Raw genomic sequence first — 14,100 nt, forward strand, 5'->3', positions numbered from 1 at the left:
TGTAGTATAGGTGTCATATATAAATGGACATGAGTTTTAAAAATAAAAAAGCTGTTTGAGCTTTCTTTTCAGACTGTTTAATCAATACCAATTGCAGCATTTAAAGGGGTTATGCAGTGCTACAAAAACATGGCCACTTTCTTCCAGAGACAGCCCCACTCTTGTCTCCAGCTTCGGCGGGGTTTTGCTGCTCAGTTCCATTGAGGTGAATAAAGCTTAAAGGGGTTATCCAGCGCTACAAAACATGGCCACTTTCCCCCTACTGTTGTCTCCAGTTTGGGTGTAGGTTTTGAAACTCAGTTCCATTAAAGTAAATGGAGCTTAATTGCAAACAGCACCTGAACTGGAGACAACAGTAGGGGGAAAAGTGGCCATGTTTTTGTAGCGCTGGATAATCCCTTTAATTGCAAACTGCACCTGAACTGGAGACAAGAGTCGTGTTATGTCTGAAAGAAAGTGGCCATGTTTTTGTAGCACTGTATAACCCCTTTAAAGGGCTAAATGACAGGTGCAGCAGCTGTCGGACCTTGATTTGTGTTGCAGGGTGCCAGTCTGTTACCATGGCAGCTGGAGGCCTCCCTGAAGGCTTCCGTGGCTGCAGTGTAGACTGTGTTAGTCCTGAAAATGGAAAAAACATCCCCAACATAATAATTCTAATCACTGCCCTAAGGAATCTCATATTATGACTCTTAGAAGGTAAGGAGGAGAAATAAAAAAATTTCTTGGTCACTGCGGGAATACCATGCTCCTGTAGTGCTTTGGGACACTCATATATTAACTCCATAATGTTCATTTATATAGTAGTGTTTCTCCAGTTCCAAAGAACCCCCAGCAGGTCATGTTTTGAGGATTTCCTGAGCCTGGGTTATCGTACAGTATATGTGTTTGGAACACAGCGAATACCAAACTCCCCCTTCTCCCCCAGTAGATGTGCAATGTTGCTGGGATCTTTGCAACATTGCGTCGCTATTGGGGGAGAAATGACTAGAGGGTCCACTGTGTCCGAATCGTATATGTGAAAATTGTGATGGTGGTATAATAAGTGCATCAGGTATTGCCATACATGTTCTGTATAGGGGATAGCCTCAAGGTATTACCTGACCTAAGAACTAGAGTTAAAAAAAACACTGCTCTATAATAAGCTCGATGATGATGATGATATACAGTAGGTCAGACGTGTTAAACTCAGGCCCTCCGGCTGTTTTAAAACTACAATTCCCATCATGCCTGGACAGCCAAAGCTAAAGCTTTCGCAACAGCTGGAAGGCCTGAGTTTGACATCCCTGATATAGATGATGATGATGATGATGATGATATTTATTATTATTTGTTATTTGTTTGTTTGTTATTCAAACTCCATTCCTAACTACAAGCTGAGAGGTGAATGTGACCGCTTCCGTAAAACTACATTTAATCTATTAGTTCCATCTGCCATGACTAATGTGGAATGTAAGGAGTCCACATCCTGGAGGGTAAAATACTCAATGACCTACAACTGTATATAGTCATTTATTGTATATATCACATTGAACCTTTCATGTACTGATCTATTCTTTTCTTTACAGGAGAAAAAAAGAAAACCAAGTCTATAGACAATGAACTTAACCCAGTATGGAATCAGGTGAGTAATGTCGGGTGAAGTGTTGTTTTTGTGGTTTGCACTAAAATTATATCTCGGAGTTGTTCTTTGATTAAGGCCTTATTCACACATCCGCATATCCGGATGGTTTTTAGCAGATTGCGGATGTAAAAATGCGAACACAAATTTCAGTCAGCAAAATAATAAATAAATACTGACATGTGATTGAGGCCTAAGCTTATATCAAATAATCTCATATTCTAAAAATCTCTCTATTTTCCAAATAATTTTGAGAACTAGGGAAAACTCCTCTCTAAGCATCCTCTTAGGGTATGTGAAGGTAATAAATGGTGGTGCACCCGAGAGTGCTATTAATCCAATTCAGCTCTGGATTTCGGGGTCAGAAAGGTCGGTGCTTATCTAGGAACTTGCTGAGAGAAGATTGCAGGGTGTTGTGCTGTGCAGGACTGCTCCGTGCTCACTCACTCCTCTCAGCCCCTCTCCTCTCTATAGAGCATGATGGACACATAAATCCTGCTTCTTCTGAAAACAGCATTTTTTTTTTTTTTTTCCAATTTTTTATTTTTTTTTAATAAACATCTATAGCGAAGTGTTTTTACCATAATGATCACAACACAACCCAACACATCACAACAGCATTTTCAGTACAGAAGGAAACTCTTTTGGTATATAAAACCTATTACAGAGTTTCTTAAAATTGCTTGTACTATTAATATTTATTGTTTTTAGAAAAATGACCCTGAAACGACAGTTACACTTTAAGAAACTTCAGCCGTTATTACATCCTACGCCTTGCAATAATGCAAGAGTCTCCTTGATGTGGTCATTGTTTCAGCAAGATACATTCTCTATTGCAGTATATACTGTATGAATGTGTATATAGGGTGATTATAAGTGAACTATTTATATATACTGCAGAGCCTGGTAGTTGCAACTTTCTCTGTACATAAGCTGTCAAAGTGATCTGACCCAACTGCACCACTAAATTGCCTTGATCATAAGTGCATGTTATCCCTAGAGAGACAACATGGAGTATCTGTTGCCTCTCACACCACAGAAATATTTTGGCTGAGAAATAGATCATGGACAAGATGGCTTGGCCTGAAGGTGCCTGTACACATATAATAGTCATCTACTTTATAGGCTTGTCTCATTAAAGGGGTATTCCCCCCAAGAGCTAAAAAAATGTAATGCTCCCAAACCTAGCTGGCCTTACTCACCAAGTCCCCCTGAGTATTTTGAGCCGTCTCCCATCTTTCTAGCTGCTGTCGTTCCTGAGTTACAACTTTTTCTAAAACATGGTCTATATCCAAGATAGGAAACTACATTTCCCATCATGCAATGCTTCTGCCTGATGATGGTGAAGTAGCAGAGCTGAGACAATGAAGGAGATGATGAGAGTGTAGCAGAGCTGCGTTGGCGGTGACGTCGTAGCAGAGCTGAGTTGGTGGTGACGGCGTAGCAGAGCTGAGTTGGGGTTGACGGCGGAGCAGAGCTGAGATGGGGGGACGGCGTAGCAGAGCTGAGTTGGCAGTGACGGCGTAGCAGAGCTGCGTTGGTGGTGACGTCGTAGCAGAGCTGAGTTGGTGGTGACGGCGTGGCAGAGCTGAGTTGGGGTTGACGGCGGAGCAGAGCTGAGATGGGGGGACGTCGTAGCAGAGCTGAGTTGGCGGGGACGCCGGTGTAGCAGAGCTGAGTTGGCGGGGACGCCGGTGTAGCAGAGCTGAGTTGGCGGGGACGCCGGTGTAGCAGGGCTGAGTTGGCGGGGAGGCCGGTGTAGCAGGGCTAAGTTGGCGGGGAGGCCGGTGTAGCAGGGCTGAGTTGGCGGGGAGGCCGGTGTAGCAGGGCTGAGTTGGCGGGGAGGCCGGTGTAGCAGGGCTGAGTTGGCGGGGAGGCCGGTGTAGCAGGGCTGAGTTGGCGGGGACGCCGGTGTAGCAGGGCTGAGTTGGCGGGGACGCCGGCGATTGCGGGAGGGGCGGGGGACGCGGCGTAGCAGGGCTGAGTTGGCGGGGACGCGAGCGATTGTGGGAGGGGCGGAGCCGGCGGGGACGCGGGCGATTGCGGGAGGAGCGGAGCCAGTCGGCGGCGATTGCGGGGGGGCGGAGCCGCGAGAGTGTGGAGGCTATGCTGCGAGTGAGTGAGGGATGCCAGGGGGGAGGGGGGCTCTGGACACAGGGGGTGAGCTCTGGGCTGGGGTGACCGGGTGGCTGCTGTTACAGAGGGATGCAGTCACAGCTGCACTGATCACTGTCTCCCTCTGTAACAGCAGCCACCGCATCAGTGTTCTCAGTCACTTCACTGTGCTGGGACTGAGGACTTGTGATGCCGTCTCGGAGGGTGCGGGCCAGGAGCAGGGAGCGTGTCGGTGTGGACTGAGGTCTGATGATTCTCTGCAATCCGTGGAGGTGAATGCAGCTGGATAACAGCAAAACTGTGCAGAATCCTTAATAACTGTATATTGGAAAGATGGAAAGCTACGGGTGGGCAACGTATTAATGCAAAAATAATTTTGGGGGGAATACCCCTTTAAGATACCCCTTCTCCTATAGCAGTTATTCAGCTAATATTGGTGGGTGATGTTTTGCTTGTAGCATTAGTCTAATTCCTGGATTATCCAGCCTACTATCAGCGCTCTCTTCTGCCCATAAGTTCAAGCACTGTTTGGAACTAATAAGCGTGTAAGGAAACTAACTGGATTTAGAATCTCATGACCCGGGGTGGAGAGTGAGCTTTGTGTGATGTTGGTATCTGTGGTATGATGTAAATTTATTGTGGTTAGCATACAGCTACATATATATCCTGCCTCGCTCTTTTATCTTCCAGCTCATTGAGTTTGATCTGAAGGGAATACCCCTCGACTTCTCCTCCACTTTGGAAGTTGTCGTGAAGGATTTTGAAACTATTGGAAAAGACAAGTAGGTTATGTGTTTTTCTTATGTCTTGCGTGCCTCTTAGGGTAGCTTCACACGTACCGTATTTTCTGCTGCGGATTTTACAGTGCGGATTTGATGCTGTGTTCATTCATTTAGTCAAATCTGCTGCGGATTCGCCGCAGGAAATCAGCTGCAATACGGTACGTGTGAAGCTACCCTTAAAGTGAAATTGTGTGTAACCTGTGGATTTCCAGCTGTTGCAGAACTAAAACATCCAACGTTAAAAAAAAAAAAAAAAAAAGTCTTGAGAGCCGATTTCCCTAACCTTTAGTTGGATGTGCTTTAGCTTTCCTCTAGGGCAGGAACGAGGAACCTTTGGACCTCCGGCTTCTGCACAACTACGATTCCCAAAATGCCTGGACTACCAAAGCTTTGTAGTTTTGCAACAGCTGGAGGGCTGCTGATCAGTGATGCTTTATGGCATGACCTGAAGAACTCTATTGTATTTTTGCTTGTGTCCTATCCTATACACATCACCAATGTCCTTTTCTCGTCTGTCAGATTCCAAGATCTACTTTTACACTGACTTGGTTACACAAAGAGATTATCGGCCGTATTTGGCTGATTATTGGCCAATACAACCAATAATCGCTTTGTGTACTAAAAGCCAATGACCAGCCAGTAAATGTTGGCTGATCGTTGTCATTTAACATGTTGAAAACCAACGATCTAGATAGCAAAGATCTGCTGCCGTCACTCCTTGTAATAGGACTGGCGGCAGCAGACCACCGCTATCTTCTATGGGCTTCTGTCCCTCGGACAGGTCCCCCTCCCCCTTATTTGCTTGCTGTCGGCTGACATGTCTGCGCTCGTTTGTACCCACCGATGGCCCCGTGTAATAGCGGCTTTAGGGTTGCATTTGTTTGTTTCCTCCTGTTTCCCTTTCACGTGTTATACATCCTTCTTCTCTGGTATATTTGTATTAGGGAGCTTATCTTTTGTATGTATCATTGATATCAGCAAATAGAATGGGTGGGGTGAGAGGTTCACCTCATAGAAGAAAATACACAAGCGGTAGGTGTGGATCTTATATTCCCACCATGAGCGACATTCAGAGCTGCTGTTTGTACATGAGTCAGTATGTAACAATGGGCATTGAATAGTGACAGACAAATTAAAGGAGAACAACAGTGGGGAATCGGGATAAAATATCCGACATCTGATCTATTTGTCTACCAAACATGACTATTTGCATACTCTCATTTGGTTATGTATAAGGTTGGGATTGTATTAGCTTGGTCAGTGTTTTTAGCCTGGAAGAGGAGAAGGTCCAAAACAGAGAAGGGTGCGAATGTTTCCATTAGGCTGGACTAGGACTAAAAATATATATAATAGGCAGATGGCTTTTTTTTCTCTCAAAATCCTGCAGCCACATGTTAGCTTAGAGTCGATGGGAAAAATAAAATGCAATCCCAGGTGACATTTTATATTATGGTGTTTTTTAGTCTCTGGCTGACTGTATCTGCAACATTGTAGCTTTTTTTTTGTAATTCTGGGAGGAGTAATCACAGTGAGTTCATTACCAACTTGACCTCAGAATAACCCTCCCAGCATTAAAAAGAAGCTACAATGTTGCAGATACAACCTGACAGGGACTTGTTTACATTGGCTGTCTCACAATGGGGGGGGGGGGGGGGCATAGAGAAAGGCTTGCATACAGTTTTTTTGTGCCTTCAGCAGAAAGCGGCAGCTCAGAATTGGGGAAGGAGACTGAATAGTTAATAACAAGTATGGAAGGAATTAACAATTAGTCTTACCATGAGCAGCAACATATGAAAAGTTATGTTTGAGTGGAATACCCCTTTAACGTCTCTGTTTAGAATGGCCTGGTGACTATGGAATAAAGGAATGTAGTATAGTTCTGTAGATGCCCTTGGCTGGTCAGCTAGGTAATAAGTAATAAAACCATAACTTACCTGATGCAGTAACCAGACCTAATGTAGCATTAGGAACATAACTACATGCAAGGGGGAGAGTTATGAACGCTGTGGCCTGGGCGTACGCCAGGGAGGAGGCACAGATATGCCCCTTCTCCCTGATGTACATCTCCCGTACAACTGCCTGCTCTCAGCTGGGGTACTAGGTGTCAGACCTCCTCCGATTTGATATTGATGGCCTATCCTGATATATAAAGTCCCGGAAAATCCCTTTCAGCTAATAAATTGGTCTGTGCTCAGGGCTCACTCTGTTACAAAAGTCACACCCTAACACCAAGGCATCTGTGTACAGGTGCAGTACTATTCCCATATGGCCAAAACCATGCAACTCATGTGAAAGTTCCAGAAACTGTGATTTTATTATTAGGCTAGTTATGGATTGTTACTGTTATGGCAGCGGATGAGGATTCCCATCGTGCCATTGCGCATAATTGGAATTGTAGTTTTGCAACAGCTAGAGGGCCAAAGGTTCCCCATCTGCGGCCTAAAAGAAAGATGGGGACAATTCTACAACTAGGGAACCTTTTCAGTGATTTGTATTTTCATTAGGGATGAGCGAATTTACAGTACTAGGCTCAGCGGTCGACTTGTCAGCCTTTGAACTCCATGCTGCTCCTTTCCGTGTGCCTGGAAAAGCTGAATCCAGTCCTGGGAAACTGTGAGGCACGGAGTGGAGCTGCATGAAGCGGCACTGAGTTCAAAGGCAGCCAGCTTACAAGCGCTTGGCTTCGCTAGTACTGTAAATTCACTTATCCCTGTTTTTCATCCATTCCCACGGGTAGTCAATCCCCCACTACAATATTCTCTTTGTATATTTATGGTCACATGATTGTGGATTATGGACAGTTCCTTATTAACAACAAAAAAGTAACATGCACACAGCACATCCTGGCTGACCCTCCATCACAGTCATCTGTACAATATAAGGTTTCTCTGTACTGTGTGTGTACAGGTGTGTGTGTATATTTGTGTGTGTGTGTGTGTGTGTGTGTGTGTGTATGTATATATGTATGTATGTGTATATATATATATATATATATATATATATATATATATATATATATATATATATATATATATATATATATATATGTGTATATGTATGTGTGTATATAATAAGTTTTTTATATATGTATATAATATATTACACACACACACATACATACATACGCACACACATTTGTTCCTTATTAAACCCTCTCTTAAATATAGCTTGGCTCTATAGGAAACAGTTTTTTGTCTTTGGAAAGGAAAGTTAGGGTTATATTAGTTGTGGTATGGGCCTGTGAATATCCAGGAATCCTCTGTGGTCTCCTGGTAACGCTCCGGGATAATGTCCGCCCTGCTGCTAGCAATAATGGCTGCACATTCCTCTGTTACTCATTATTTCCTGGCTGGCTTACACTTTTTTCAGTATATCTGAAGAGGCTTCCCTGTTATCATTAGTTTTTGTCCTGCTGAGATTGGGAAGCGCCCCATCTGAGTGCAGCCGCCTTTATTCTATATGAACCATAATCCAGTCCTGCCATCGTCTGCCACAGGTTGGTTATGCTGCCCATGCTCCTATGTAAGGGTTTATTAGAGGGGTGTCTCCAGTATAGGATTCCTAGTAATCGGTGCGGTAACAGGTGCAAAGAGTGTGTCTCACTGAGGAGGACCTGACCTCTCCTGCATTTCACAAAAACTCCATTGATTTCAATGGTAGAGATTAAACACTTAAATCCAGGGTGTTCAGGGACCGTGCAAGGGGGCATTTTGGGATTATTTTATAGTTCGGGATTAAAGGGATTGTTCACAGTAAACCAGGAGAGATCTACAGGACAATCTTTTGGCTGACAGGTATGAAACTGTATGGACACCTTAAATCTGCAGGTTTTTTTTTTTGAGAACTGAATCTTGCCGCACTGTGCACACTAATCTTTTCTCTAATGTAGATCTCTTTGAATTTGCTGCCAGAATAGGCTTCCAAACACTTGTTCTGCCTGCCCCCACTGCATACTGCTATACCTTATGGGATGGGGCTTCCTGGTACATCTCTATAGCTTCCATCTACAGGGTAAGATCAAAAGCAGACTTGCGTAACTTTGGGTCTCTTACTGGAGATGGGTGCAATGGAGCAGGATGCTTTGTCTCATAATGTGCCAGGAAGTGGGCAGAATGGGCGCTCTGTAATCTATTCTGGCGCCAAACTCAAAGTAGATCTACATTATAAAAAAAAAAAAAAAAAAAAAAAAGAGGTACTGCAGTGAGAATCTTTTTACTTCAAATCAACTGATTTCAGAAAATTTATATAGATTTGTAACTTCTATTTAAAATGTTCCACTCTTCCCATACTTATCAGCTGCTGTATGTCCTGCAGGGAGTGGTATATTCTTTTCAGTCTGACACAGTGCTCTCTGCTGCCACCTCTGTCCATGTCAGGAACTGTCCAGAGCAGCAACAAATCCCCATAGAAAACCTCTCCTGCTCTGGACAGTTCCTGACATGGACAGAGGTGGCAGCAGGTAGCCAGACAGGAAAGAATACACCACTTCCTGAAGGACATATAGCAGCTGATAAGTACTGGGAGATTTTAGAAGCAAATTACAAATCTATATAACTTTCTGAAACCAGTTCATTTAAAAAAAGATTTTCACCGGAGTATCTCTTTAAGGTTTATCAAAGTTAGAGATTGCTACAGAAATCATTCAGATCCCACAGGTAGCACCTAATAAATGCAGAGTCCTCATGAAAGGCATGGATAAAGCATTGCCTAATGTGATGCCACGCTTAGTGCTGATAGCTCTACTACATCTGGCCCGAATGTTTGTACCCAAAATGTTGCGAAACATTTCTATATAATTTCCTTTTCTTGGAACGTGATTGTCCAGTTACTGAGCACAATTGTCTGCACAGAGCGCTGCCATAGTTCCTCTTAGTTCATCATACAGTAACTATATTCTGAATAGCTTTTTATAGTATGTATACTGTCTACTGTGTATGTGTGTGTGTGTATATGTATATGTATGTGTGTGTGTATATATATATATATATATATATATATATATATATATATATATAATTATATTATATAATTAAATAAATAAATATCAGGGTTGTTAATAGGAGTGAATTCCCAAACAAACTAATGCAACCTCCCTGCAATGTGGAGCTGGTTCATGTGACCACACACCCTGCACAGCTCTCATTCCCCTCCTCCATCTAATCCCTTATAGGAAAGACAGGCAAAGTAATCTGCAGCTGAGCTCTAGTCCTGTTTGTTCTCGTTGCTTTGCCTATGGAGAAATGGAGCCTTATGTCTGGTGCACATGGGTCATTTCTGGTGGAAACAGGACAGGTCCTCCAGAGAGAGGGACATTCTATTTATTCACAGCCCACTTTGATCAAGAGATGTGGACCCCGATTAAAGGGGTTATCTAGTGCTACAAAAACATGGCCACAACACGACTCCTGTCTCCAGTTCAGGTGCAGTTTGCAATTAAGCTCCATTCACTTCGATGGAACTGAGCAGCAATACTTCGCCCAAGCTGGAGACAAGAGTGAAGCTGTCTCTGGAAGAAAGTGGCCATGTTTTTTTTTAGCGTTGAAAACACCTTTAAGTTTTACTTAGCTGCCACATATTACAGAGGTTGTGACACCTGCATGAGTGCTGAAGCCCCTTCAAGTAGCTGATCCCGGAGGAGTTGGACCTCACTAATACACATTGCCCCCACATTAAACCATTCATGTCTTTGCCACAACACATGTCCCCCATACATTCCCCTGTAACCTACCTGGGCTCTTTTTGGTCAGTTTCCTGAAACTGACACAAATATTCCTCGTAGACATACTGTACACGCCTGCTCTTTCACATCTCGGCAGTGGCTAGGAAAACAATATTACAAACCTAGCTAGCACCTAATACATCAACAAAAACTCACCTTCCTGTTGCAGATGAATTGGTTGGAGGCATCTCCTAGAAATCTCGAGTTAAAAAATTCTTTGACCTATGGGCACTTGGTAACAGACCACTTATACCCCACATAAAGGATTGTATGAGAAGATGCTTCAATACAACCACATTGTTTTTAGAACAGAATCTCATAGGGAATGACCCTCTAACCTAAATCCACTTTAGGTTCAATGTGCTTACTATCTTTACACTTGTGCTCTCATTAGGATCTGTGCGTCTCCTCTCCCTTCCCCCCCCCCCCTCCCCCGTTCCAGTTTTTACTTGTAATTCACACTCTGAAGACCCATCTTGGATTATTTCACCTTATAAACAGCTTTACAAAACTTTTGTTTTCTCCAACGCTCCTTCCCCGCCACCCTTCCTACCCTGTAATTTTGTAAAAATTTATAAAAACAAGTTTGAAAAAAATCTACAAATGTCAGAATGTATATTAATGTTTCTAGGCCCTGGAGTTACTGGATGGAATTATGTTGTCTCATTTGCATCTAAGCAATGAATGTGCTAGATCTTAAGTTCGGTTGTATGGAGGAACTTCCCCCTGTACGCACCGTTACTCTGAGACCTTTTCCTTTCTGCTCTAGGACCTCCATATTTCATGTGTATACAGTTAGTTACTTTGGCTAATTTCCCAGACTTCTCTCCAAAGAAAACTTTGCTTGCTACAGCACCATCTGGGCATCCGTTCAAGTTTTTTTATTTTAAGGACTTTGTAACCTTTCTGACAGTGCACGTCTACCTTCTAACGCCTGCAACGCAACAAGTCGTGTGAATGAAATATATACTGTGTGTGTGTATATGTATGTAAATATAAATATATATATAATATTATACACACACACACATATACAGTGGTGCCTTGGATTACGAGCATAATTCGTTCCGGTAATGCGCTTGTAATCCAAATCCACTCTTAAACCAAAGCAAATTTTCCCATAAGAAACCAGAGAAATGCAGACAATTGATTCCACACCCCAAAAATAATGATTTATTATTCTTAATAACATGTAAAACAGATGAAACAAACATTCAGAAACAGCAGAATATGTGATGATATAAGTTACTGTACGGTAATGGAGAATGGGAAACACAAGGGCTGACAGAGACTGCAGGGAGCATGAAGGAATGAGCAGGACAGATGTGGGCACATACATGCAGCGCTCTCTGTCCGGGAGAGAGGGGTTACAGCTATGGAGAGATTACCCCCACAGTCCTGTCCCCTGATGCAAGCCCAAGCCTGAAGTGGATCTGCTATGATTTAGAAGGTGAGGGAGACTTCCTGGGTCAGAGTACAGGGCTGTAGACCCCGCTATGCAGACCATGCCCCTCCCCAACTTGCCCTCCCACCCAATACAGGGAGCTCTTAAACCAAAGCAATGCTCTTAAACCAAGTCACAATTTTGAAAACCTGTGAGCTCTTAAACCAAAACACTCTTAATCCAAGTTACTCTTAAACCAAGGTACCACTGTATTTGCATATATTTATTGCACAGGGGTTGTCCAGGGATAGGAAAGGGCCTGTACATCACTGCTCTATGGGAAACAGCTGCAATACCAGTTACAGCTTAAGGACAATAGAGATGCTGTTTTATAACAAATAAATACGGTCCCCCCTCCCCTTCCCGTTAATGTGTGTAAATTATAGCCTTACATATTTTAAATAGTAATGTGGGGTCTATGTGCAATAACTACGAGAATAATATTGTCGCTTATCACGCATTATTAGGAAAGCCAATTAAACGGCTTTTAGATACGGCGATCCGCACATAAAAATAACTTTCTTTGGTTCCATCTGAAACTTGTAAGGGGTACTGTACATATTTTCTGAGCAATAAATTATAAGCATATTACAAGCTAGCTTGGCGTTTAATGACTTTGTTCTTTAAGAGTCACGGAAGGCCGTTGAACCTTCTGGCAATCTGTCTGGTCCTTTTTGTGCTTCCAGTAGATGAACTGGCTCAGAATGATCAGTGGTCCCCACTGGTTTATCTTCCTTCCGTTTCATAGTATTTCTAGGTGCCCTAACCAGGCCCAGAGAAGAATGGACAATCACTACAACTTTTAATGTTTGACTAGATGACATCTTGGTCTTTTTTTGGGGTAATCTATGCCATGTTATGTATCGAAACAAAGTAATTTGCACATAGACAAGGCCACCCAAATGGAGCTTCCATTTTTTTGGAGTTAGTAGGGTATTGATCAATTTGAACAGTCAAAATTTCCCATATTCCCATTTTAAATATAGAATATCCCATAGGTATCTGTTCTCCCATGCAAGGCAAAAAAAGGTGGCTACAACTAGGAGGAGACTAAACAGAGATGTGACCACTCATGTATACGGCACTCACCACTGCAGTTTATGGCTATATTCACTCAGTCTTTTTTTTTTTTTTTGGCCACAAATACTGCTTGAGGGTACGTTCACACTTACCGGATCCGCAGCGTATTTTCCGCAGCAGATTTAATTTAAATAACACAGCATCAAATCTGCTGCGGATCTGCTGCGGATCCTGTAGGTGTGAACGCACCCTCAGGCTTATAGCGGCCGCAGAAAACATGTCAGTTGTTTGCAGCGCCGCTAGGGGTCCTGGCTGGAGTGTATATCATGTGTATACGCTCCGGCCAGGATCCCATAGATGGAGAGATAACGTAATACGTTGTGTGGACATAGCCTTATTATGTAAATTAATGCCATAATTTTGCATATATGGGGAGTATTTTTGGCTCTATGTGACTCTAATACGGCCTATAAAAGACATTTATGTGAGTTGTGAAAAATGCCTATGGGAGTTGTGAAAAATGGATAATCAAGAAATTTGATATTGTTCCCCATATGAGTTGAATGAAAAGTCAATCAATGTTCTTTATTTTATTATAAAAAAAATAAATAAAAATAAACTCAAATAATAAATATGTTTTGTTTGAAAGATTGAAATTTGTTTGGTTCCATCAGATTGATTGGAAGCGCAACTATATCCCTTAAAGATTTTGCTGGAGGACCCGGTCGATCCCTTCCGTTCCGAGGCTTAGCTTTGATGAGTGACAAGGGGCAGCCCATTGGGGTGAGTTATAGATTTTTTTTTTTTGGCCCGTTTTATGTAGAGCGGTTGGTGGTGGTGTTTTATTCCCCCAGAAGTGCATGCGAAAGAAACTGTATAACAGACTTCTAATTCTCGTGTTGTATCTGCTACTTGCTATGGCTAAAAAGCACTTTTTTTTTGTCTAGCACGTTCTTATTTTGTTCCTTCACAGGCCACTATTGATTTGTCGGTCTCCTATGAACCTCCTGCGTCCCCTAACAATAATCCAAATGATCCAGGAGGTACAAATGTGCAAACTGATGCAGGTACATAATCAGATTATGTGTTTCGATTAACATTCTGTTTACCCTTTTCTGTTTTATATTGGCCCCCTACATAGCAATGAGTGCCAAGCCGCTATAAGTATTTGCAGGTATTAGGGAACTAACATGCCTGAGGAGCCAAAGCTTTGGATGTGGCAGTCCAGGCATGTTGGGAAATGTAGAATTGTAACAGCTAGAGAGCCACAGGTTGGACCCCCATGTGTTAGAGGGTTTTTCAGGAGCAGGAAGCAGATAGCTCCATACATAGTGTAGTGGCCCCTGAGGCACCAAGGCTTCTGAAGCCTTTTATAACCCCCCCCCCCCCCCCCCCCCCCGAG

At 42.9% G+C, this 14,100-nt stretch overlaps 1 protein-coding gene across 1 annotated transcript in view; it reads left to right on the forward strand.

Annotated features, from left to right (window-relative positions):
- The window catches only part of LOC138777127 (myoferlin-like), a 32,628-nt gene extending 18,840 nt beyond the window's left edge, over nt 1–13,788 (forward strand). The window contains exons 2-5 of the mRNA XM_069956237.1: nt 1,566–1,621; nt 4,424–4,515; nt 13,373–13,481; nt 13,672–13,788. Coding sequence (XP_069812338.1) covers nt 1,566–1,621; nt 4,424–4,515; nt 13,373–13,481; nt 13,672–13,773 — 359 coding nt within the window. The 3' untranslated portion in view covers nt 13,774–13,788. The remainder of the gene's footprint in view (nt 1–1,565; nt 1,622–4,423; nt 4,516–13,372; nt 13,482–13,671) is intronic.
- Nucleotides 13,789–14,100: the final 312 nt, after the last annotated feature.

Source organism: Dendropsophus ebraccatus, unplaced genomic scaffold (assembly GCF_027789765.1).
Source record: "Dendropsophus ebraccatus isolate aDenEbr1 unplaced genomic scaffold, aDenEbr1.pat pat_scaffold_507_ctg1, whole genome shotgun sequence".
NCBI lineage: Eukaryota > Metazoa > Chordata > Amphibia > Anura > Hylidae > Dendropsophus > Dendropsophus ebraccatus.